Source organism: Mus caroli, unplaced genomic scaffold (assembly GCF_978045245.1).
Source record: "Mus caroli unplaced genomic scaffold, Mus_caroli_1 scaffold_10, whole genome shotgun sequence".
Taxonomy (NCBI): domain Eukaryota; kingdom Metazoa; phylum Chordata; class Mammalia; order Rodentia; family Muridae; genus Mus; species Mus caroli.
Genome location: NW_028227265.1, coordinates 49937744 through 49965405, shown reverse-complemented (window position 1 = coordinate 49965405; position 27662 = coordinate 49937744). Strand labels below are relative to the sequence as shown.

At 38.9% G+C, this 27662-nt stretch overlaps 1 protein-coding gene across 4 annotated transcripts in view; it reads left to right on the top strand.

Annotated features, from left to right (window-relative positions):
* The window catches only part of Anapc10 (anaphase promoting complex subunit 10), a 69286-nt gene that overhangs the window by 10233 nt on the left and 31391 nt on the right, over nt 1-27662 (top strand). For all 4 annotated transcript variants that reach the window (XR_015048624.1, XM_021170454.3, XM_021170452.2 and 1 more), the window contains exon 4: nt 7406-7526. Coding sequence is in view for 3 of the 4 variants with exons in the window: in XM_021170454.3 (XP_021026113.1) it covers nt 7406-7526 (121 nt within the window). In the remaining variant the exon portion in view is untranslated. The remainder of the gene's footprint in view (nt 1-7405; nt 7527-27662) is intronic.

Sequence of the window (27662 nt, the reverse complement as noted above, 5' to 3'; positions counted from 1 at the left end):
GAGCAAGACCAAAACTTAGCAGGGTAAACCCCGATTTTTGCATCTTGATTCCAACGTCTGTGCTCCATAGGCTTGGGAAATCCACCTTTAAACTTTAGGCCTATAGCACGCCTGGCTTCTCTTTTAGGCTAGCTCCATGCTGTGCCTCATGCTTTTTAGGGGGTGGATATTCATGTTTCCGGTTTCTCTAATATACTGTGTTTTCATTGCAAATTACGCTTTGTCCTTCACAGCTTCATACTTAGCCCACTCATCAAGCTATACCCTAGAGTTTTCAGTGGGTGTGGTCATGCAAGCACTTCAAAAGTGCATGCCAGGCCCAGTCTGTCTCTGCCTGCCTACAGATCAAAATGTGTAAGCTCTCAACCCCATGATGTCATGGTGATCATGGACTAATCCTCTGGAACTATAATCAAGCCTGCAATGAAATGCCTTTTATAGGAGTTGCCTTGGTCATGGTGTCTTCACAGCAGTAGACTGTGACTCAGACAGCTGCCAAACTATATACTTCTGTCTGCAGCTTTAACTAGGCTCATACTCCTTTTCCTATCCAGATTTTTCATATCTGTCTGCTTTCTCTCTGCAAATTGTGGGCAAATGCAGTAAGCCATAAACAGGACACAGCTTGAATGTTACATGAGGTGACATGTTCTTCACCAAAAAGTCTCCATCATCACCTTGATACGGTTTAGAATTTCTGTGGTGACTAGTTTTATGTCAATTGACACAAGCACATGCGCACAGCAGCTCTTCACATTTTTACAGATTAGATAGACTAGGTTATCCTTTAAAGATCTACCTCAGTGACACATCCTTGTCAGCCAGGCCTTACATACTAAAAGCTTCGTAACCTCTAAAACAGTGCCACAGCTGGGATCCACGTGCTCAATCAAGCACAGGAACCTAGGAGGGTCATTGGGATTCAAACCATAGCACCTATGATCTGTGTGTTACACATCTTGTACTTACTTATTAGTCATTTGTCCTCTCCGAAGAACTGCTTTTAAATCCTTTGCCCATTTTAAAGTTATTTCTGTTGCAGATTTATAAAAGTTCTTAATATACTCTGTTGCAGATAGTCAGGTTTTTTTTTTTTTTTTTTTTAATGTAAAAGCAATCACTGAAACCATGTAAGTGAATATTTCTTTAAGTGAAACTTTATTTAAGAAGTAGATGGCACACACACTTTTGGCTTGTACGTGAAACTAAAACTCCTTAGTCCTGATCTAGCAGATGTTCTCAAATGTTTTTTCTTAATGACCATGGTAAACTTTTATTTAGTACTCCAACAATTTTTTAAATCTATTTTTATACTTATCATATTAGAAATTATGTGAAGAATTATAAGTTTAGTAATTCATTAAACTCAGTAATACCCTATTATATGTTAGTATCTATGACAACTTTATATACAGTAACTGTTTCTTTCCAAACTGTGAGACTAGTATTAATTTCCTTTGCTATGGCCCTCTTTGTTCTCTGACTGAAGGCAGCTGGAATTTCAGTTCTGCTTTTTCACTAAGGCTTTTTCTGAATCCTTTCTGGAAAACTACTGTATACTTTAAAAGGCTTACTCAGAAAGGTAGACAACAAACTAGCATTAACAAGGGAATGCTTGTCACCTTCCTCACCTTGTCACATGAGTTTCCAGACACTGTGTTAGCTGTCTTGTTTTGTCAAGATTAGCATCCTTAGGATGTTTGGTGTCTAGGGTTTCAATTAATGTAGGCATTTGAAGAGAACCTTTTCTTTGTTTGTTGGGATTGCACTCATGCCCAGCCCTCCATGATGTTTGGCTTGCTGTTCTCGTCAGTGCTCTCCCAGAGGTTAGTCTTTACCTGTGTCGTGTAGACTTGTACCTACCCTGCCTTCTCATTTTGCCTCAATATAATTTTTTCTGCTGTGGTGAGTGAGGCTGCCAGATTTGGTTGGCTTCTAACCTCCATTTCAGTTCAGAGATGACCACAGTCAGGTGTCCACTTGAGGGTTCTCCTTATTGCTTCTTTTTTGCTTTGGACCTGTAGTCTCATGGTTTTCAAGCCTGCAGAAATAATTCTGTGTTTTCTTGAGTTTGTGTTAAAAAGGCAAGTCTTGCAGCTTTTCTGTGCCCAGCAGATATCTCCCAGACTCTTTTTTGTTCCTTTTAATACTATATATGCTGAAATTTAATATTAAATTTTCATTTGTTCTGTTTTTAGTGGGAGGCCTATTTTAGTATCCAATTAATAATGATTAGAAACAAACTCACAAAAAACACATTTTTACTATTGTTGTAGGAACAAAGAATAAATATAAATTATTTGCTTTTGTTTTAGACAAGTGTATGGGCCATATGCTATTTAGTAATGGCATATAGCATGTTAAGAGGGAAAGTAAACAGACTTTTACATTATTTTGTGTTTTAAGTGTTGTACATTAGGAGTTATTTACACTAATGTAGTGTAATTATAGATTTAGATTAGTTTTTGACTGTCTCTTAGATTTGTAAGTAAGGACTTCTTGGTTAGCTTGCTCTCAGTGCAAATTTTTTCATCTGTGCAGAAGACATGATAATGTGTGTTAACTAGTTCTAGCATAGAGTCTTTAACAAGAGTTTTCAATGAGGTGGACATTTATTGCTTCTGCTTTCATGCAAGAGAGAGGTAAAGAGTCACACTATGACTCTAGGTCACTCACTTCTTTAACTCTTTTCTTCTTTACTCTTAGGTTCCAGTTTTAAGGTGAACTCATGACCCCTACTGGGGTTCCGAGAATTACAATAGCTCTGACAGCAGGAAGGAATAGGAAGGAAGATAAAAGGGACATATCTTCCTTTGAAATACTGCTGCAGTATAATGCACGATTAAACATTTATGGGTTTGGAGCTGAGACGAAAGGATGGACCATCTAGAGACGGCCATATCCGGGGATCCATCCCATAATCAGCTTCCAAACGCTGACACCATTGCATATACTAGCAAGATTTTGCTGAAAGGACCCAGATATAGCTGTCTCTTGTGAGACTATGCCGGGGCCTAGCAAACACAGAAGTGGATGCTCACAGTCAGCTATTGGATGGATCACAGGCCCCCCCCTCCCCCCAATGGAGGAGCTAGAGAAAGTACCCGAGGAGCTGGGGGTATCTGCAACCCTATAGGTGGAACAACAATATGAACTAACCAGTACCCCCCGGAGCTCGTGTCTCTAGCTGCATATGTAGCAGAAGATGGCCTAGTCGGCCATCATTGGAAAGAGAGGCCCATTGGTCGTGCAAACTTTATCTGCCCCAGTACAGGGGAATGCCAGTGCCAAGAAGTGGGAGTGGGTGGGTGGGGGAGCGTGTGGGGGACTTTTGGGATAGCATTGGAAATGTAAATGAAATAAAAAAATAAAGAAAAATGCATATTCTGCAGCTTTTGGATAAAATTTTCTGCAGGAGTCTATTAAATTAATTTGACTCATGGTATAACTTAAGTAAAAAAAATAAAGTTATTTTATTAACACAGGAAAAAAACAACATTTATGGGCTACAATTTAGTTATATCTACTTTTGAGGTAGCATGGCTTTTCTAGTTGTATATTTTGAAGAAAGAAGGGATAAAGGGAATTGGAGTAGGTAGCTATGAATATCTGTTGTGGACATCTTCCATTGTAATGTCATAGAACCTTTTTTTTTTTTTTTTTTTTTTGGTTTTTTTCAAGACAGGGTTTCTCTGTGTACCCCTGGCTGTCCTGGATCTCACTTTGTAGACCAGGCTGGCCTAGAACTCAGAAATCCACCTTCCTCTGCCTCTCAAGTGCTAGGATTAAAGGCGTGTGCCACCACTGCCCGGCATTTTTTTTTTTTTTTCCAAGATGCAGTTTCTCTGAATAGCCCAGGCTGTCTTGGAACTTGCTCTGTAGACCAGGCTGATCTTGAGTTCACAGGGATCCACTGCCCCTGCTTCCCCAGCCCTGAGAAGCTCCCACTGCCTGGTGTGCCCGAGAGTCTTAACTAGATGAGGAATTATTCGGGAGTCAGCAGGCACAGGACAGAACATCACTTGTTAGAACTGAGAAGCTATTGAGAAGCACACTAACTACATTAAATCTTCAGTTAAGTGTATGTGGTAATAGCAAACCCTAGAATTAAAGACTTACTAAGACTTACATTTGTAGCTAAACCAGATGTGGTTGGTTTTTATTACTTGTGTGGCATGAAGGAACAAAGGAAGTGCTAGCTTCCTGCCTGAAGCTGTTTGTTAGGAGAAAGTGTTTTTAATAGGAGGACTGAGGGAAGTCAAGAATGTCAGTCAGAGTCAGGGAAACATTTCTCCCTTTCCCCTTCTAGCAGTGTTTCCTAGGAGTTTAAACAAGGCTTGGCATGCAGTAGGTGTGTTCACTCAATGTAGGGGCCATAATTACAGTGTGATTTGAGTAATTCCAGCATCTTCCATTATGACTCAATCAGTCTTTTATCTTCCCATGTGTGTTATTTGAGAAACACCATGATTTTTATGCAGTATTATTACTTTTTGAGTTAGTATGAAGCAAACTTTAGTTGTTTTAAAAAGATTTTGCTATACCTTGTAGAGTAAGTTTTAAACTTTTGGTGCAGTAGTAGTTTCTTCTAAAACCTAATATAACTATGTATGTAGCATAAATTATATCCATCATTTCTGGAGATACATAAGCTTCAAGAAAAGAACTATGGTTTAGTGCAAATGTCAACAAGTGGAACTATTTCTTCACCACTGTGAACTGAGAGTAGCCAATGGCTGTTAAACAGGCTAGATACCGTTAACCAAGGGAAGGCAGGCAAACACATCTGAACTTTGCAAGGTGCCTTACATGTAGTAGGCGTTCAGTGCAGTGACTATGAACAGAGTGAAGCTTTGAGTAATTCCAGCATCTTCCACTTTGGCTTGGTCTGTACATTTCATCTTCCCATGTGCAGTCACTTAATAAATGACATTATTTTCTGTGTAGAATTAGAACACTTAGGAACTTTTTTTTAACTAAGCTCATTTATCCTTCTTTAGTCAGAAAAGTAGTGAGCTGGTGATAGAACCAAGAGAGAATATATATGGAGCTTTAGTTCTGGGTCAGACACAAACTATTCTCTTGCTGTGTGTTGCTGTGGTTTTTATTGTCATTGACTTTTACCATTCCTTGCCTTTCTAAGCTCACCCTGGTATTGAAGTGATACTGAATTTCATAACTTTGGAAGTAATACTATTCTGTAAAAAGATTTATCCTTACATCTTGTTTTTTCTTTTTAATTTCTGTGCTCTCTGATCTCTCTCTAATAGGAAGACCTTTACTTCCTGCTTATGGCTCATCAAGAAAGTCTTCAGTAGCTTTAAAATTTCCCTGCATCCTTTGCTTCTCCTTGATGTCAGTTTGGTAGCTCTGGCTCTTTGCTCTTTGGAAACTTCATAAAGGTATCTGTCCTGTTAGCACTTCCTGAATACTTATGGTCTTATGTACTTTTTGAAGAAAAATCTTTACCTTTGTCCTTTTTCTGATGAATAGTTCAGGTATATAAGTTTGCTTTCCCAGAGAAGTGCTGCAGATCCCACTGTTTTATAGGCTGGCCTTTGACACAGGCTACTTTTGGTCAAGGAACTCAATGTTATTAAGTACCAGTTTACACTTAACTTGTAAAGCCCTTTTTAGTAGACTTCTAAATGTTTTTGGAGGATCAGTTTTAAAAATTGCCTAGTTTTCTTCCCTGCTGGCCAATGACACATTTAGCTTGAAAAAATTATTCAGAAAATACAGAAATTATAAGGCAGAAGATTAATATCATCTTATTGGGAAGCATTATGGCAACAGGCTGACAGTTCTGTATCTGGGTCTGCAGGCAGCAGAGAGACATTGGGCCTGGCTTGGGCTTTTAAAACCTCAAAGCCTACTCCCAGTGACAAACTTCCTCCAACAAGGCCATGCTTCCTAATCCCTCTTAAGTAGTGTCACTTCCTGATGACTGTTCACCTATGGGAGTCTTTCTTCAAATATCCACGCCCCTCACCTAAGGCATTCATTCTCCTGTCTCCACACATCAGTAGCCCCTCTCCAGCTTTCTGATCTTTATCAGCACCCCAAGTTAGACGCACAAATCTAAAATGATCAGAAAGCAATGGACTTTCATTTCACTTAGAAATCGAATCAGTGAGCCACAAATTTATTTATTGATTCAGTACTCTTTTTCTAATGAAATATGGGTGCTACCAGTCATTCTGATATTTTCTAGTATGATGGTAAACAAATAACTCAGTTTAAATCTCTTCTTTTGGTTTTTAGAATAGGATATTTTTGGGGCTGGAGAGATGGCTCAGTGGTTAAGAGCACTGACTGCTTTTCCAGAGGTCCTGAGTTCAATTCCCAGCAACCACATGGTGGCTCACAACCATCTGTAATGAGATCAGATGCCCTCTTCTGGAGTGTCAGAAGACAGCTACAGTGTACTCATAATAAGTGAATCTTAAAAAAAAAAAAAGATTTAGAATAGGGTATTTTTTCATGTTTCTCTTTCTTTTCCACTTCCTGAGGTGATTTTCTATAATGCATTATTTTCTTATTCCCAAGGGGAAGGTAAGTATATATTTGAAATGGTATAGAATTTTATTTTGTACATTAAGTAGCAGGGTATGCTTTTTATTTTTTTATTTTTTTTGGTTATTTTTTGAGACAGGGTTTCTCTGTGTAGCCCTGGTTGTCCTGAAACTCACTCTGTAGACCAGGCTGGCCTCAAACTCAGAAATCCACCTGCCTCTGCCTCCTGAGTGCTGGGATTAAAGGTGTGTGCCACCACTACCCGGCGCTTTTTATTTTTTAGTGTTTATTTGTTGAGAGTTTGTTTTCTCAGGTTTTTTAAAGTTTTAATATAAGGAATTAAGTAATTAATTAGTAAAGAAATTCAAGCATGTTAGAACACTTTTCTTATGTAATGTAAATAAAAAGGATGGGCATTATTAATGATGAAGTACCTAACTTGACTTAAATGCTTCTTTGTGTATTATTTAATTCTTGACAATGTTCTCAGTGAGGGATGTTTGTGTAAAACAGTATATTTGTTCTTACATTTTTTACATGTTTTAGCCTGCAAGTTGAAGTAAAATAAAAGAAAATTATTGATTGAAAACTTGTCTTGTGATGGGTATATGTATGTGTGTATGTTTTTTTGAGACAGGATTTTTCTCCATAACAGCCCTGGCTGTCCTGGAACTTCCTTTGTAGCCCAGGCTGTCCTCCAGCTCACAGAGATTCCCCTATCTCTTCCTCTGTGCACTGGGACTAAAAGGCATGCACTACCACCTCTCAGTTTTGGCTTGTCATTTTTAACACCAGAAGAGAAGATGCTTTGGAAATAAAAATAACTCTTTGATATGTATGATAAAGCACATTTATTTTATTTTATTTTATTTTACTTTATTGTTTTTAGAAGAAAAACAACAGTGAAGACATTATGTATTTATGCAGACTATAAGTCTGATGAAAGCTACACTCCAAGCAAAATCTCAGTCAGAGTAGGAAATAATTTTCACAACCTTCAAGAAATCCGGGTATGTTTTTATTTTTTCTTAAATGTGTGTTTAATTCATTCTATAAATGATAGTCATAAAACAAGAAAATTATATTGAAAACTGTGCATATAATATTTATATTTTAAACTGCCATCTTTTTTTCTAATGCTTTATTATAGATTTTCAGTTATAAGAAAGGCTAAAAGAATTGTACCGTATCCCCCTCACTGTTGGAATGCTTTAATGTTTTACTACATTTGCTTTATTAAGTTCATTTTTTAATTCATGAAAATAAATTACAGGTTCCTGATACCATCTAGGGTGTAGGAACATGTTCATTTTCACTGATGATTAAAAAGTTAAAAGGCAGGAAACAAATGTTACCAGAAATCTTGGCAAGTCCTACTGGTGCCATCATATACTTGGGAAATCAGGGTTTCCTTTTGGGGTTCTTAGACTTATTAATGAAAACAAAGAGGAATGAACTCATGGACAATTTATTTATAGTTTAAAAGAAAAATCAGGGGCATGCAAGCTGTAAAGTTAACAGTTGCCCAGAGGAGAAGAATGGAGGACAGAGGGGGAGGCCATGCTGCTTGAGATAAGCTGACACAGAGGTCAGTCACGGTCAGCAGAGTTGTATGCTGGGAGGGCAGCTGTAGAGAAAGCGTAAAGAAGCCCGGAACCAGGGAGAGCATGCTAAGGCTCCAGCCAGGATCTGAAAGACAGGCAGAAGAGGTGGTCTTGGCTATGAAAGGGAGACATAGACAAACCTCATCAACTTTTAGAGGCTGCACTAGGGAAGGAAATGTATATTATCTAATGGTGAACTCGTCTTCCTCAAGGTGGTCCCCTAGCCAGGTCCTCAGCCTGCTCCCATTGAATCAATTATCAAGCAAGGAGATACGTTTAGACTTCAGCTTGATGGAGATTCCACTGTTTACTATATCCTCTTTATTTCAGATATGGGAGCTTGATAGATTGTTAGTAAGTGTTACCAGTATTTACTTAATATTAATTTTAAGGGAAACATACTTTTATACAAATCTTAAGTATATTATTTGATGAGGTTTACAAATGCATGCATCTGTATAGCTCTACTCCTTCAAAGTGAGGAACATTTTTCTCTGTGTCTACTATCATGAAATGTCATTTCTGTCCTTTCACTCTTGAGTCTGTATGTTCTGCAATATGAGGTCAGCGCCTTGTAGGCAGCACATACTCAATTGAGCCCTAGCTGTGCCCCAGCCACTCAGTATTTGATTGAAACATTCAGTCCTCTGTATTCACAGTGATGAACAATAGGCTGGGATTTACTGCTGCCATATTTTCATTGCCTTCTGACCACATTAGGCCCTTTGCTTAGGTAGCTTCCCCATGTATGTTGAGCTTAGTCTTTGTCTTTTGCATAGAGCTTTGTGATTACCACATGTTTTATATAAAAAAAATTATGGTTGTAACAGCTTCTTACTGTAAACTAATAACAACTTATCTTTGATTACATACTTTTACTTACCTGCCTTATGGCTTGTTTTGATGGCAATGAATGTATGCCCTTTAATATAGAATCATTATGTTTTATTGGAGAAAACAAGAGAAGCAAATATCCATTTATACTAGGTAGGTGTTTTAGTTAGGGTTCCTATGCTATCATGAAATACTGTGTTTGACTAAAGCAGCTTGGGGAATATTAGTTTGCTTGCTGTTCCATATAACAGCTCATCTTTGAATGCAGTGAGGGTAGGAACTCAAGCAGGGCAGGAAGCTGGAGGCAGGAGGTAATACAGAAGCCATGGAGGAGTGCTGCCAAGGCTTGTTCCCTATGGCTCACTCAGCCTGCTTAATTGTAGAACCCAGGACTGATGCCTTCTGGATCAGTCACTAAATTAAGAAAATTTCCAGAAGCTCAGAATACCCAAGATATAATTCACAAACCACATGAAAAACTCAAGAAGGAGGAAGACCAAAGGAAGTGTGAATACTTCAATTCTTCTTAGAAGGGGGAACAAAACACCCCTGGAAGGAGTTATAGAGACGAAGTGTGGAGTAGAGACTGAGGAAATGACCATCTGGAGACTGCCCCACCTGGGGATCCATCCTGTTTACAATCACCAAACCCAGACACTGTTGTGGATGCCAACAAGTGCTTGCTGACAGGAGACTGATATAGCTGTCTCCTGAGAGGCTCTGCCAGTGCCTCACAAATACAGAAGTGGATGCTCACAGCCATCCACTGGACGGAGCACTGGGTCCCCAAATGGAGGAACTAGTGAAAGGACCCAAGGAGCTGAAGGGGTTTGCAGCCCCATAGGAGGAACAACAATATGAACCAACCAGTACCCCCAGAGCCCCAGGGACTAAACTACCAACCAAAGAGTACACATGGTGGAACTCATGGGTCCAGGTGCATATGCAGCAGAGGATGGCCTAATCGCCCATCAATGGGAAGAGAGGCCCTAGGTCCTGAGAAGATGCTCCAGTGTGGGGGAATGCTAGGACCAGGAGGTGGGATTGGGTAAGTTGGTGAGTTGGGGGAGGGGGAAGGGCATAGGGGGAAGGTGTTTTTTGGAGGGGAAACCAGGAACGGTGATAATATTTGAAATGTAAATAAAGAAAATATCCCATTTTTAAAAATTAAAAAAAAAAAGAAAAGAAAATTCCCATTTGGGTTTGCTTATAGCTTGACCTTACAAAGGCGTTTTCTCAGTTGAGGTTCCCTGATCTCTGATGACTCTAGTGTGTGTCAAGTTTACGTAAAACTAGTCAGGACAGTAGGGCACTGAGGATATACTGAATAAACATTTCCATCCAAGCCTAGCTTAGTGATCAGTGAGTTTTGGGGTAACTTCCAGAAGTGTAGCTCAAAAGCAGCTGTGTCACTGAAAAGCCATCCCAGCAAAGTGCTTCTGTCACCGCTGGTATGGAATCTGCTTAGGGATATGTGGCCATCTTCATCCTCGATTTTTGTCTTTCCTCAGACTTGGAAAGAACTTTTTTTCTTATATATTAAAAATTATAAATTGATGTGCTTTTAATGTGAATGATTTCTTTTTTTTTTTTTTTTTTTTTAAAGATTTATTTATTTATTACATGTAAGTACACTGTAGCTGTCTTCAGACACTCCAGAAGAGGGCACCAGATCTCGTTACGGATGGTTGTGAGCCACCATGTGGTTGCTGGGATTAGAACTCTGGACCTTCGGAAGAGCAGTCGGGTGCTCTTACCCACTGAGCCATCTCACCAGCCCGAATGATTTCTTTATATGTGTGTGTATTTGTTTTTGTTAGTGTATGCACACATGTATAGGGGAGCCTTTGGAGGCTAGAAGAAAGTGTTAGGTCCCATGGAACTAGAGTTCCAGGGGGTTGTGAGCCACTGAACTTGGGGGCAGGATCAAAAGTTTGGTCCTCTGGAAGAACAGCAAGTGCTCTCAACTGCTGAGCCATCTCTCCAGCCTTTCGTTAGTTCCTTAAATAAACTTGTTACTTGTCTTCTACTTGAGCTTCTGTAACCTGCATTTCTTTTAAGTTGTCATAAATTTGGCAAGTTTTCTTCCAGATTTTTCTCTTGTGGTACAATATCATGGATTCTTTAGTAGATTATTTCTGCTCTTATGCATTAAATTTTTTATTCATTGTATTTTTTTGGCTGTAGAATTTGTTTCATTAAAAAAAAAACCCAACTTCCATTTTTTATACTCCTTTCTTGTTTTGGTTATTTATTATACTATATTTTAAAATTATTTCTATTTTCTTAAAGCTTCTTGAGTTTTCTTAAAGCATTTAATTTGAATTTCAGGCAGTTTAGGACACTGCATTTACTCAAACCCAGTAAATGGTGCTTTCTTTCATTTCTTTGGTTGGTTAATATTTCATGGATTGCTCTTGATTTTTTTTAATATTATTTATTTAATGTATATGAGTACACTGTCACTGTCCTCAAACACACCAGAAGAGGTCATCGGATCCCATTACAGATGGTTGTGATCTACCATGTAGTTGCTGGGAATTTAACTCAGGACCTCTGGAGGAGCAGTTGGTGCTCTTAACCACTGAGCCATCTCTCCAGCCCTTGTTCTTGATTCTTATAGCATGACCTTACTCTCTGGTTTCTTGAAAAAGGAAATTATTGAAGTGTTTGAAGACTGTCTGGGAAAGCCCACCATCAGCCAGCCCATCTGGAGATTCTGAGAACAGTTATGTGATCCATGGGTCTGTTTGCCATTGGAGTCCTCAATAGGTTGGCCTGATTCCAGTAGATAAGCTGGTGTGTAAGTCCAGTTAGTGTTTTAGCAGTAGGAGAGCTTGTTTTTATTAAGGACAACCAGAAGCTGTGTCTATAGGGACACAGCTTTGTGATGTAGCTTTGTGTTAGGTAGCCTTAATCTGGAGAGAGCAAGCTGTAGTGGCAGCTAGGTCCTTTTATTTACTGCACATATCTGGAACATCAGGCTGCCAGGTCTTTTTTTTTTTTTTTTTTTTTTTTTCTTTTTTGGTTTTCGAGATAGGGTTTTTCTGCCTGTCCTGGAACTTGCTTTGTAGACCAGGCTGGCCTTAAACTCAGAAATCTGCCTGTCTGCCTCTCTGCTGGGATTAAAGGCGTGCGCCACCACTGCCCGGCTTTTTTTTTTTTTTTTTTTTTTAAATCAGGCTGCCAGGTCCCAGTAGGTAGCTACTGGGTTACTGAAGGCAGGTCAGCAGAATTGCCTGTACACTAACTCTAGGGACTCAGTCCTGGGGACTAATTTGGCGATGGGGTAGACCCAGAGCCAGAGTATACCAGGCAGATCTGCAGCCTAAAAGTATGTCCCTAAACACACAAGCTTGATCCATGGGCACTGGCATACTCAGATGTCTCGCCTCATTCTAGGTTTTCCTGGATTGGGCTCCACATTGGGGTTTGAGGCAATGCCTAGGCTCAGGACATTTCTTCTCACTGTGCTGCTTGGCATTGTGGGAAGAGTGACATGAGTGATGCCAAACTCTCCTCCCTGTTCTGCTTAACAACCCTCTCCCCCATGCCCAGGCTCTGTAATCTCACCTGGCTTCTTACTAAGGTTTGCAAAGGTACTGTTGTGTGGTTGGTCTAATTGACAGGCTTTACAAAGGTCCATTTTACCATCTTGCTGATGGCAGGACTTGATTGTTTTTTTGAGACACCCTCCTTGTCATTTGTATGTATATGCTGTTACTTTCCTCTTTTTAGTTTTTTCATTCTCTCTAATGCTTTCTAATTCAAAATAATCTTGATTTTTAAAATCACAGTCATATTTGATCAGTTGATAGTCATCTTTTAGTTTTATATGCAGTACACTTAATCAGTGTCTCATGCTATAAAGACTTAAAACATTTAATTGTATGATTTGTTACATGGCTAGTATTTATCAAAATGTATTGCTCATACTGACAAGCTTTTTGTGAGATAAGCTTTTCTCATTTGGGGTTATAGCTAAAAGTTGTACTGGTATGAGCCTCATGCACACTAGAAATACTTTGGTCTGGTGTATTGTGCTTGAATGCCCACTAGATGTCAATGTTGGCTTTTACTTTGTAGCCCTATTTTCTAGTCATCAGCTGAAGGCTTCGACTGCAGCTGCCTTAGTTGTAGTTTTTTCCTAGAATGTATTCACATTGAAAAACTCTTTGGTGCATTTTGGGAAGTGTAAATCCTCATACAAGATCTCTGTGTATATGAAGATGTCTTGTATTCTCTTGTAAGTTGGACAGTACAAAATTCTTTTGAGAGGCTAATAGGAGAAACTTTCAGTGATGTTTGGAGCTTGGGGTAAAGCTGGTCTTTGCTTCTTTATTTAAATGCTGAAACATTAGCTGTTTGGAAAAGGAGGTCTTATAGGTAGCTTATTAGTTGTCTCGTCTATATTTATGTATGGTGATGACATGGCCTCATGATACCAGTTATTCCTAAGGATTGCCAGGTGAGAGGCTCAACTATTTTCCTGAATAACTTAATGAATATACTATATGTTTTGTATAGTTCTCACTAAAAAAAATCACAAATTTTGGATGTTCTTTTAATTTGTACTTTCAATTATACATCTTTAGGTAATTTATTATATTTACTTTTATCTTTTATATGTTCAAAAAGTTTCAGGTAATATTTTGTGAGATGAAGTAGATCATAATTTTTAAAAAAACATTTCTCCAACACTTGCCTTTCATTTAAAAAGAGAGAAGTCTGTGAATTCAGATACTAAGAAGTAATTAAGACACTGAACTTTTATGAGGGTTTTGGAGCCTTCCTTTCATAAGTTACAGGATTGCTTTAACTGAATGGAAAGTCTAAATACATCCTTTTATATTTTTCCATGGATTCTTGTCTGTGAGAGGCTTTAGTACATACTGAAGTATTTTAGATTTTTAGTAAGGTTTCTTTCTTTTTTTCTAGAAATTATGTGTCTGCTTAAACTATTTTAAATATTCATTTTCTATAACCTCACTGTCGTGAAGTAGTAACTTAAGATTTAAAGGTGAGAAGAACAAATGACTGCCTTAACATGATCTTCCTTCACTTCAGTTATGGAGTGTAGCTAGACCCTTGTTATCACTGCTGAGGACTCTCCAGAAGGAGCTCCATGATTCAGCAATGTGTGCTTGATTCTGTATAACTGAGGCGGTTGAAAATGAACTTTCTATTGATAGAAAGTTGACTTGGGCCAAATTGAGTTTTCTTTTTTCTTTTTCTTTTCTTTTTTTTTTTTTTTTTGCCAAAACAGATTTTATTTAGGTATATGCCACCCACTTTATTTTTAAAGGTTTGCAATTTGTTATTTAAGGAAAATTTATGAGGCAGTAAGATTCTATAAGCAAAAATTACATATACAAAAGAGATTCTCTAGACAGAAGTGAGATTTTTTTTTTATTTCAGTCTTTGTTTTAATTTCCTTTCTGCTGTATCATTGTATCTGTGTCTTTCAGGTTTAATGCTATTCAGGAAGAGCTTGCAAAAAAGGCACTGTTGTTGAATTTTAGAATCTTTTGGGTTTTGTTGTTGTTGTTTTTCAAAACAGGGTTTCTTTGTGAATATATCCCCTGGCTATCCTGGAGCTTACTCTGTAGACAAAACTGGCCTCAAACTCAGAGATCCATCCGCCTCTGCTTGTCTCCTGAGTGTTGGGATTAAAGGTGTATGCTACGACTGCTTAGTAAATCTTTTGTATTTTAACATTATGTTTTTGCTTAGTATTGTTTTTTCTGTGAAAGGAAAATAATGTTAAGACTCTTTTTTTTTAATCTAAATAACAAAGAATACTAGAGTTGATGTAACTATTTAAACATTTTAGAAAATATCCAAAAACACTTAACAATTTGTTAATTATATCTCTTTTAAAAACTGTTGTAGAACTTTTTGTGCTTAATAGGAAACTGATATGTAATTTCTTATACATACCTTGAAGGCACTCAAAGTTGTTTCTAAACTCTTGTGAGAAAAACAGCTTGCAGCCAAGTGGTGGTGGCAACATGCCTTTAATCCCAGCACTAAGGCAGAGGCAGGCAGATTTTTGAGTTTGAGGCCAGCCTGGTCTATTGAGATTTCCAGGACAGCCAGGGCTACATAGAGAAAAGCTGTCTTAAAATTTGCCCCACCCCCCAACAAAACAAAACAAAAAATCAAAACAAAAAACAAAAAGAGAAAAGAAAGAATAAAAAAAATAGCTTGCTAACTTAATATAATTCTTTCAGCATATTTGAAAGTCGCCCTTTGGTTCACTGTTAATATTTTATTTCTAAAATTTCTAGACTGTAAGCTTGAGCATTTAAGTGAATTTTAAGCCTTGTTTTCATCTTTAGGTATTAAATCTGTTACCAAGTGTTTTGTTTTTCCTCCTTTTTAAAGAGATGACCTGACATAGTCTTTTAATGCCTAGAGAGCTGTTGTGGTAATTCTCTTTCTTCCATGTATGTCTCTACTTGTCTTATGTCAGTAGCACAGCTATGTAAATCCATATATGGTACTTTGACAGAAGTGTGTAATAGATCAATTCTTCTGTTAAGATAACATTACTGTTATAATTAGAGTATTATTAAGATGAAAGGCAGTATCCATTGATGTCAACTCTATTCATACTGACTTTCTTAAGATGTGTTTCTAATAAATGGTCCTGGGAAAATTAGTTTTTATGTGCAGAAGATTAGAACTCAGTTCTCGTATCTAACCATATATAAAAATCATCTCAAAGTTTACATGTAAGACTTGAAACTGTGAAACATGGGGAATGCCTTAGGCTGGATAGTGAAAAGGACACGGGTTTTTTGTTTGTATTTTTGTTAATATTCTCAAATACCCAGGTAACAAAAGAAAAATTAGACAAATAGGATTACCTCAAACAAACAAAAAAACCTCCTTCATAACAAAGGGAAGATATCATCAGAATGAAAAAGCAGCCTATAAAACAGGGGAAACGAACCTACGCTGCACGTGGATGAAGGCTTAGTTCAGAATGCCTAAGGACCTTATGGACCTTATGACCAGACCAGAACAAAACAAAAAACCCTAAAACACACACACACACAAAAACAACTACACCCAAAGCAGCTAAGCAATCAACAAAACCACAGCCCAATTAAAAAGTACAAACCTGACTGTATACTTCAATGAATGTTTCTTAAAAGAAGACAAAGCTGTGGGTGCACATCTGTCATACTAACACTAGGAAGCCATCCTGGGCTACATAGTAACCTTGGCTCCAAGAACAAAACTAATAAAAAGACATTGAAGTCTAACGGATCCATGAAGCAGTCCTACACATTACAAGCTGTCAGGGAAACCCCAATCAAAGTCACAGTAGATATCAGTTCACTATAATTATCAGAGAAATAAAGGAGCTGGCTTGTTTATGAAGGTGAATAGTCCCCTTCTATACTGCTGGGGTTGTAAATTAGTGTGCTGATGAAAGAAGATGGGATGGGAGTCCCTGCCATAGTGTAGTGGTTACACTTGCCTCACTGTGACCTCAATGCCCAGCAAAGGGAAGGAAGGTTGTTTTGGCTTCCTGTGGCAGAAGTTTTAGTTCATAGTTGCTTGGCCTCATGTGCTTGAGCAAAACATCATGGCAGTAGAAGTATGTGCAAAAGACAGATTGTTCGCATTAGACAAGGCAAGAAAGAAGAGCAAGTGAGTCTAGAACCAAGCTAGGGTACAATCTCCAAAACCTTCCCCTAGTGACTGACCACTTGTGCTTTGTCAGCTAGGCTCCACCTCCTCAGGGTTCCATAGTGTCCCAGAGTGTCTCTAGTAGCTGGGGAACATAGATAGGTACAAGACATGAGTCAGTGGGAGACTTCTAGATTTAAACTGTAGTAGTATGTGATTTGGCAACCTTTTTTGCCAAGATAGATGTATGAGTGTGTGGGTATGTACACTTGAGTGCAGTTGCCTGCAGAGGTCACAAGAAGGCATGGGGTCCCGTGGAGCTGGAGTTACAGAAGGTTGTGAGCCAACCAGTGGGTGTTAGGAGCAGTATAGGTCTTCTGTAAGAGCAGTATGTGCTCTTAACCCAGAAGTACCACCACCTCTTCTTCCTCCTCCTCTTCCTTTTTAACATTTCATTATTTTATGTGTATGAGTGTTTTGCCTGTGTGTTTGTATGTGTACCACATATGTGCCTGATAACCCATGGAGATCAGAAGACGAGGGTTGTGAGCCACCATGGGGGTGTTGGGAAATGTACCTGGGCCTAATGGAGGAGCAGCATTTCTCCTAACTGCTGAGCCATCTCTCCAGACCCAAGAATCCACATCTTAGTGTCTATCACCTTGCCATAGTGCCAAGCTGGGGACTGACCCTTTAACACGTGGCCATACTAACGCAGTCCTCTCACCTTTAGTCGTGTTCTTTGTTTTATTGAAACAACATCTCACTATTCAGCGTGGCTTGAAACAATCAATCTTTTTGCTTAAGCTTCCTGATGAGATGTAGACATATACTGCCACGAGTGGTTCACCCAGCCTCCCTTTCTTCCTTCTTCCCTCCTGTCCTTCCTTCCTTTCTTTTTTACAAATAGTGTTTCCCTGTACAGCCCAGACTCACCTGCAGTTTACTTTGTAGATCTTGAACATGGGCTTCTCTTGTCTCAGTTTCCTTAATACTGGTGAGTTGAAGGAACTGTGGTAACTACTATTCAAACCTACTGGTACAGCCTTTATAGTATATCTTAATTGAAGGGCGCTCCCCTAGGCACCTCCCCCACCCCCCGCCCCCCAGCTTGTTTCACATGTTTCTGTAGATCAAGGATCTTTGGTTCTTCAGTTTTCAAAATGAAGCAGTGAGAGCATTGGAATATAAGGCTGTGGATGAAACGTCACCGTACAAGGATTGGTAGTTAAAGGCTGATGAGCAGAAATAGTAAGGCAGCTGGTTTGCTGCTGTCTTTAGAATGAAGATGCTACCAGGGTTACAGCTAGTATTGATTTGGGTGCTTAATCAAGTAAGTAGAGATTTGAGAGGTGAAGGGGAAGGGATGGGGAGGGAAGGGATGGGGAGGGAGGCAGGGAGGGAGAGAGAAAGGAAATGAGAAAACACACACAGAACATTGCATGCCATGGCACACCTATTGTATGACTTTGAGGGCTGGCTTAGTTTGCTTTCTATTGCTATAATAAACACCATGAAACAAGAAGCAACTTTGTGAGTAATAGGTTTATTTTATCTTAAAGGTTATAGTCCATCCCTGGGGAAGGTCTGGGCAGGAACTCAAGGCAAGAACCCAGAGGCAGGAACTAAAGCAGAGGCTTTGGAGGAACACTGCTGGTTTGCTCAGCCTGCTTTCAGGACCACCTGCCAAGGGATGTACTACCCTCAATGATCTGGACCCTTTCCCACTGAGCGTTTTATAGGCAATTTGATGGAGGCATTAAGGTTTCCTCAAGGGTTTCTCTTTCCAATGGCTCTCTCATGTTAAATTGACAAAACAGTGGCCAGCACAGTGTTGGTGTTCCTCATCTGCTTTGCTTGAGACAGTGTCCTCTCCATGGCACATGCCAGGTTGTAGCTCTCCTCTCTGCTTCTCATTTCCCCATAGGAGTCAGGATTATAGACTCACATGCTATGATGTATGGCTCTATGTAAGTTCTGGAGATCAGAGCACAGGTCCTCATGCTTCCTGGAAGCATTATACTCACAGAACCATCTCTCTAGCCTCAAAGAACTAATAACAAGAGAAAGTCTGGACCCTGACAAAATAATTCCATAGGGAAATGGTTCAGATAGTATGTTGGTTATGTAACCTAATAAAAGTTACTTATGGTTTACAAAATGTTTTGATGGTGTATTCATTGTAGAACAATTAAATGTGTTAGCATGTGCTTTACTTAACACACTTCTGCGTGTGTGTATGGATGTAAAGGTCCTCGGGTCATATCCATCTCATTTTGGAGGTTATCAAGTAGGTTATGATGTTGGCTAGTAGGACCCAGAGATATTCTTGTCTCCACCTCCCCAGTGCTACAGGTTATAACAAGCATGGCAATGTGTGCAACCTTTTTATGTGGACTCTGGTGGGTGCAGGGGGATCCAACTCAGTTCCTTGTATTTTTACTTTAAGCACTTTACCAACTCTCTAAACACTGTCTGTCTGTCTGTCTGTCTCTTTCTCCTTCCTTCTTTCCTCTCTCCTCATCCATCTCCTCTTGTTCTTCTCATCATATGCATTTTTTTTCTTTCTTCTGTACTGAAAACATCTTAAAGTCTACCATTTTATTGGCCAGTGAGATGGCTCATTGGCTAAGGGTGCTTGTTAACAAACTTAATGACCTGAGTTCAATACTGGAGACCCATATGATTGGAAGGTGTCCATTGCTGTGAAGAGACATCATGACCAAGGCAACTCTTATAAAGGACAACGTTTAATTAGGGCTGGCTTACAGGTTTAGATGTTCAGTCCATTGTCATCATGGCAGGAAGCATGGCAGCATCCAGGCAGGCATGGTGCTGGAGGAGCTGAGAGTTCTCTCTCCATCTTGATCTGAAAGCACTCAGGAGAAGACTGGCTCCCACATAGTTAGGAGAAGGGTCTTATTGCCCACCCCCACAGTGACACACTTTATCCAACAAGGCCACACCTCCTAATAGTGCCGCTCCTTGGGCCAAGCATATTCAAAACACTACAGGAGAGAGAGCTGAGTGCCACATATTTTCTTCTCATCTCCCCCCAGACATACACAATAAATAAGTAAATGTAAAAAAATTTACTAGGGCCGGGCGTGGTGGCGCACGCCTTTAATCCCAGCACTTGGGAGGCAGAGGCAGGTGGATTTCTGAGTTCGAGGCCAGCCTGGTCTACAGAGTGAGTTCCAGGACAGCCAGGGCTATACAGAGAAACCCTGTCTCGAAAAACCAAAAAAAAAAAAAAAAAAAAAAATTTACTGTCTTAGTAATTGTCAATTACAAAATAATTATTGTCCATAGTTATCATGATATACAGAAGGTCTCTTGAGCTGATCTTCCCATCTAACTGAAATTTTGTTTCCTTTTGACTAGCATCTTCTGAACCCCTATATCTCTAATCTCTGGTACCCACCATTCTACTCTCTGATTTTATGTATATGTGTGCTTACATTTATTTCTTTTGAATTTTAATTAGTGTACAAACTATTAAGTTTCATTATGGTGTTTTCAAACACAATTGGTTTTTATTAATCCTTCTCTCCCCTCTTCTATCACATTCCTTTCCTACCCCTTGTACCCTTTCACTGAAAAGGTGCACATAGGAACTTTGGGAAGGTCATGAAACACCCTGTCCTCTGCAAGGGAGAGGCTAATTAGCATTTCACAGACCGCAGGTGGGGACACATTCCGCAGGACTGACCCTTTGCTCACCTTCAGACAAGGGAAGTCCTTGTCACCAGGGTGCACTGTTCCATGCCCCTGGAAACCATATTAAAAACTTAGCGACTGGGTACTGGTGATCACCGCCTCTCTTTCAGGGTCTGGGATGACCCCAGTGCACTGGAACAAGAAATTCCTCTTGCTTTTTGCATCGATCCTGGCTCCATGCACTTCACTTGGGGTCACCGGTAAGCTAAGGCTCCCCAGAGTCTTATATCACCTCAGTAGCATCTTACCTGCTTTCACATCATGTGTGCTCTGCAGCAGCTCCCTTCCTGTTCCTTAATCCCTGTTGTCCCCTCCTGTGGTGTTCTCCATCCTGGTTATGTGATCTGTCGCCATACCCACATATCTTCATAAGACACTTCAAGCTAGGTTCCACATGTGAGAGAAGGCAGACAGTGCTTGTCAGGTCTGGATTATTTTGCTGTCTTAGTGTTACTATTACTGCAGTAAAACACCATGACCAAAAAGCAAGCTGGGGAGGAAAGAGTTTATTTGGCCTACACTTCCATAGCACTGTTTATCATGGAAGGAAGGCAGGACAGGAACTCAAACAGGGCAGGAACCTGGAGGCAGGACCTGATGCTGAGCCATGGAAGAATGCTGCTAACTAGTTTGCTCAGCCTGCTTTCTTATAGAACCCAGAACCACCAGCCCAAGGAAGGCTCCACCCACAGTGGGCTGGACCTTTCCCCATTAACCTTTAATTAAGAAAATGCTCTACAGGGTTGTCTACAGCCTGGTCTTATGAAGACATTTTTTAAATTGAACTTCCCTCAGGTGACTGTAGTTCATATGAAATTGACCTAAACTCACTCAATATATTTTTACATCCATCCATTTTTCTGAGAATTATATTTTTCCTTTGTGCCTGAATAAAATTCCATTGAATACACATACATTCTCATAATCCATTCATAATGATGGGCATAAAGGCTGGTTCTGTTTTCTTGCTATTGTGAATAGAGCAGCAATAAATAGGGATGTTCAAGTGTCTCTGTGGAATAAATAGGGATGATCAAGTGTATCTGTGGTAGTTTTTATTTCACATTAGTAATATTCACATGTAGTTACTTCACCCTGATTTTTTAAAAACTATCCCATTAAAATAATACAGTCTTTGACTTAGAGCTTTTCAATTTGGACTGAATTAACTAACCCAATAGTAGATGGGCTATTATTAAATAACTTAACTAAAATTAAATAACTGAATTAAAAAACAACAGGACAAAAGAGTAGAACGTTCTGAGAGTTCCTGCTCTTGGCTCTGCCTCTCAGTTTACTCATGGTGAGTCTGAGCAATATGTGCTGTTTATACAAGGTCCTTATTTTAAATAAGAATTGTGCATGACCCTAGCTTTTGACATACTTCTTGAGATTCATGAGAAAAATTAATTAGCCCTATAAACCATATTACATTTGTTTTTATTACCCACTGAGCATTATACAAATTTTATATATAATTGCCAAATCTCAGAATTTAATCTTGAGCTTTATTTTCCTATTTTATGAATTGTCAAAGAGATATCACCTACAAAACATGTCTGAGAAATAACTATGATGCTAGTAGCTTTAACATTTATTCTTGGGTCTATAGAATGTTCCTACAAGCATTAAAAAGGTATTTTAACGCTTGTTAAATATTATTCTTTTAAAATTGGGGAATGCCTGAAAAGTGTGCATTTTTTTTTTTTACAATTATAAATATTCTGTACTGACTGCAGCACTGCATAAGTTTAATTTTATAGAATTGCTAGGATTTTTTTTTAAACTGTTAATCTATAGGTATACATGGTGTAGGAGAAAGAGCGAAGTTTGCCAACTTTCTTAGCCCCCAGTAGGTGGTATAACCATTGTCTGTTTACTAGAGTTAGCATATGCACCTAAGTGAGTTTGCTTTTGGGCCTTAGGAAGCCAGTCTGCAAGTAGAAGAAGCTCTGTACTCTTTCAGAACCAGGAATAACGCTTTGTTTTAATTGCTAGGAGCAAATTTGCAACCTATTAAGTAACGTGTGTGTGTGTGTGTGTGTGTGTGTGTGTGTGTGTGTGTGTGTGATATTTGTTGGCTTCTATTATGCTTAAGTAGTTGGCTTAATTACTAGACTCAGATAATATTTTACACATTACTTTTCTTCCTACAATATCTCTTGATATTTAATTTATCTCTTGATATTTATCACGATGAGGGCATTTGTTTCAGCTTTAGTGAAGGACAAGATTGAAGACAGATGAGTGAGTCTAAATGATCTATCCTGTGGCCCTACTCTCTGATAGAACTTTGTCATCTTAGAGACAATGATCAAAAGAATCAAGTATATTTTGGGGGAATCTAGAAAATCTTTTTTTTTTTTTTAATGGTTTTTCCAGACAGGGTTTCTCTGTGTAGCCCTGGCTGTTCTGGAACTCACTTTGTAGACCAAGCTGGCCTCATACTCAGAAATCCGCCTGCCTCTGCCTCCCAAGTGCTGGGATTAAAGGCACCACCACCGCCCGGCTCAGAAAATTCTTTTTTTTATTTTGTTAGTTTCTCTGTGTAACAGTTCTGGCTGTTCTGGAACTCTTATTTGTAGACTAGGCTGACCTCGAACTCACAAAGATATGCCCATATCCACCTCCAGAGTGCTGGGGTTAAAGATGTGCACCACCACCACCCAACAAAGGTTCTTAATAGACACCTTATTATGGCCCAAAGATGAGAAATTCTGGCCCTGTATAAGGAAGGCATCTTAGAGAGTAAGCACAGATGGAGGAGTGAGAAGGAATTTCTCCCTTCCCTCCATGACTGCAGTCTTTAGGTAGGAACTGCTTCATGTTTAAGCTCATAAAAGGATGGGATCATACAAAGATCATGTTCAGCTAGGTGATAAAATATTTTTGGGAAACATTAGTCTCATTAGTTATTTTAAAAATCATTTACTGTTGAGTAGTGGTGGCATATGCCTTTAGTATAAGCATGGGAGGCAGAGGCAGTAGATCTTTGAGTTTGAGGCCAGCTTGGTCTACAGATTGAGTTCCAGGACAGCCAGGGCTACACAGAGAAACCCTGCCTCCAAAACAAAACACCACCACCAACACAATAATCTATTGTTTCTCTGAGGCCAGTCTGTGAGACTTTGAGGCATGTTCCTGGCTTTGGAATACTTCTTTTGCATTAAGAGTTGTGTTGAGAGGGAATTGCTTAAGACAAATTTGGAATTCATATTTGAGAGTTTTCTGTTAACTGAAGTCCATATTTTCAGTAGCATGGAATTCCCATGAGTCACTGAAACTCCATTTAACCAGAGGTCCTGTGGCCTTTGAAACTCCTTGATATCCCCCTGGGGCACAGTGTGCTTGCCATCGAACTCCAAGTTCTCAACCTTGGCTTATGAGAGTCTGTTTCATAATCTGCAATCTGGGATTTAAGTATTGTTTTCAGAATAGGACAGAAGGATGAGACCTAAGCCAGAGAAAGGAACAGACTTCTAGATCGTCTTTGCCACATGCTGCTTGAGGCTTGGAGCCTGTCAGATCAGAATTGGAATCTTGGTATTATCACTTCCTTAATTTGTAATGTACAAGGGTATTGCTTTGAAAACAGATATTCACAGTTCCTACCCTATTCAATAGCTGTGTAGACTGGATACACGCTGTGTTGTGTAGACATCCACCATTAACCGAACAAATAGCAGTGGACACTCAGTCTCAGCCGTGCTTCTGTTCTCTCCACTGCTGACATGGAGCTCAGTCATGCTGAAGGCCTCTACAGCTTCTCGCTTAGCCTTACTCTCACTTGACTGCTAGAGGCTGCACAGGGAGACCTGAGTAAAAATGTCCTATCTAGGTAAAGGTCTGATCAAGTGGAAGTTAAGTTTGTTTGGTTCCCTGGTACTGCATGCAGCCTTGAAGTGCCAGTGTTGACTTTTGACAATTTTTAATATTTGCCACTTTGGACTTTGGTGTTCACCCCCAACTGCTCATCTGTTTCTTATGCAAATGCGGCCCTGTTGGTTTTGGATAGTCTAGATTTAATCCATTGGAACCACCCTGTTGGTGAATTACTATACTGCTTTGTGTAAAGAACAGTTTAGCGACAATCCCTTTCGTGTTATGGAGTTACTAGCACAAAATCTGATAGGGGCTGGCTTGATCCTTACGTGAGAATATGAATGTTCCTCTGGGAGGAAAACTCTTGCCTTTGAGTTTTGTACGTGCTTTTCTGGGTGTTTTGTGTTAAGAAATGTTATTTTTATTAGTGTCATTTTAAAACTGAAGCTGACTTGGTATAGACAACTGTGGGCTTTACTTCTGAGCACTTGCACTTTTCCTCTTCCTCAAGGTCTACTGCAGGTGGTAATCCAAAATTCATGGCAAGAAATAATAGAATAAGGGATATAAATGGAATGGATTTTTTTGTTTTATTTTGCTTTTTAGACAGGTTTTCTCTGTGTAGCTCTAGCTTTCCTGGAACTCACTCTATAGACCAGGCTGGCTTTGAATTCACAGAGATCCACCTGCCTGTGCCTCCTGAGTGCCTAAAAAGGTGTGAGCCATCAGTACCTGGTGGATGTTTCTTAAAAGAGGTTATTTATGTGCATCTTAACTGTCAAGGCATAACTAAGTGAAAAGTTTCAGAAAAGCTCAATCTGAATTACATATTTAATTTTTTGGGGGGTTTGGGTTTTTTGAGACAGGGGTTCTCTGTGTAGCCCTGGCTGTCCTGGAACTCACTGTGTAGACCAGGCTGGCCTTGAACTCAGAAATCCGCCTGCTTCTGCCTCCCAAGTGCTGGGATTAAAGGCATGCGCCACCACACCTGACCCACATATTTAATTTTTAAAACTTTTCTGCTAAATAGTGTACAAAGCCATCCTGCATACAGAGTCATCTTATCATTCTGAAGGTGGGTAAGCTGGCAGAGTCTTTAGAACTGTTCAGGGCATACCTCTTTAACATTGTTTAAAAAATTATAAAGCAAAGCCAGAGAACAGATGACTGCCGAAAAATCATTCTTGGAAAGAAATTGACACCTTGCTATCAGAGGCATGAATACAGCTTTTCATGTCTTTGTGGTCTGGAGTAACAAATAGAACTTTGCCTTAGAAACTGATGTGTGATAGTTTGTGTGTATGTTCATGTGAACAGTTATGTGGGTGCAAGCATGGACATTCATACCTGTGTGTGTACTTGAGTAGGAAAGGATATAAAACATGGTAATATTTATTTATCATTAATACAAGATACAGATTGACGTAGCCATCTGAGTATCAAAATATCCTTACTTAATTATTCATCTTTAACATGTTCCTCATGAATAATTGAGCACATTTTTTTTTCTAGAATGGTGTTAGATCTTTGCACATGGCAGTGGCAGATGATAAAGGGTGATCATATATGGTTTAGGCCCAATCATGCTTTGAGAGAACTAGACAGAACTGGTTTCAAGTCTTAATTTTTCCTCTTCAGCTATGTGAAACTTGTAGTCTTATTTGATGCACTTATTCATATTGTCTGTCCTACAGTAAACAATAAATATGCTCTTATGTGCTTTAAAAAATAATGCTTGATAGCTTAGAGGTTTTGTCACTATTTGAAGTCTAACACACATTTGTTTTCATATAAAGTTCCAGTGTGGCAGTAATACTTTTTTCCCTAGAGAAAACTCATAATAAAAACATTGGAAGTTTCATGCATGGGTCTCTTCTGGAGTTCCTATCAAATAATACATGGTCAATTTAGAACAAGTTAAGTAACTATAGATTGTTATGATAACATCTCCTTGGATGGCCAGTATTATTATGTTTCTGGGCTCACATTTTATGAACGGGCCCACTTGAATAAATAGTTGATCCTGTCATTGTAATAGAAATACTTACAAATAAAATTCTCTTTACCAACAACATGGTAAATGAAAACCCTAGGTAAAAATGTTAATATCCTGACTCCTGGAATGCTGTAATTCAGTCAGCAGGCTATTGATGGACAAGGGTCATGGTGGGCAGAAGTTGGGGAAAGGAAATAGAAAGGATATAAGGTATATTTGGGAGGGAAATAAATCAGGCAAAAAGGTTACTGAAAGCATATTTTTTTTAAAAAAATTATTTTATCTATCTTGAATTGCTAAAAAGTAGTGAAGTAGTGTCTTTGAATTTCTGAAAGATAGTCTCTGTCTGTCTCTCTCTCTGCATGTGTGCATGGTATGTGTATTTGTGTATGTGTGTGTTCTGTATATTTTTGTCTATGTTAGTTACTGGTGTTAATATTGCAGTGAGCTCTTTTGAAAGGTAAACAAAGAAATAGAGTTTTATCTTGAAGTACATTTTAGATAATATGGATCTCTAAAATAATATGAGAAATTGTCCCATGGTTATCAGTCTTTATTTGTAACGCTGTGGGAGAATGAAAACTATTGTATTTTCTCCTTTACATAAGACACCCTCCACACTGTCAGAAAAAAAACACATTATAAGTGGAGTTCAAAAATAATGATAGAAAAAGATTTATAATGGAAAGAATTGATGGTATATTTCACCTAGAGTAAGGAAGACAATGTGTAATAAGGGATTTTGTGGTTTTACAGCTCAGTGCATGTGTTTGAAAGCTGTTCTCTTAGCTACGTGGGTGGCAGGTTATGCTACCATATAATGTATTGTAGTTGGCTCTCCACACTTGTCAGGGTTAGTGTTCAACCATTCGGAAAATTTTCCCATTGTTCCATCATGTGAACCAAGGCTAGTGCTGAATTCCCAATAACTTACAGAAAAAGTTTAATTAGAAAAGTTGGAAATTTCATTACTTTTGATTGTTTTAATATAGTAGTAGTTGGTCTAGTGTTTTATCTATTTTACACATTTTTAAGCAAAAGGATATATCAAAATAGAAATTTCACCTTATTTTTTAATAGAATTTACAGAAATTTGTGTACAGAATCTTGCACTTTTTTTTTTTTTTGTATTAGCACTCCATTTCCATCTTAAGAGTTTTGATTTAGATGGCCGATAGCTCTTGGCAGCTAGTGCATTTTTAACAAATAATACTGTTTCTAGTAAGAGTTGCAGAGGAAAAAAAAACTTTGTGTGAGGTCCTTGTAAACTGAACCTTTGGAGCACTGCTTCCCCTCCCCCAACGCTGCTTCCCTGTTTGTTAAATGGTTATAAGTTACATCGTTTGTAAAGAATTAAAGCATTTTATATTGTAATGTTTGTGCTTAAGTTTTGTCTTTACCTGTTATGTTAAAGATACAAAAGAGAAATAAGCAATTATGGTATTGAACTTCCATTGTGCCAGTACCTCTACAGCATAAGCCAACAAAAGCAGAGAGCTGCCTGCTGTGGCATCTGCAGTATGCCT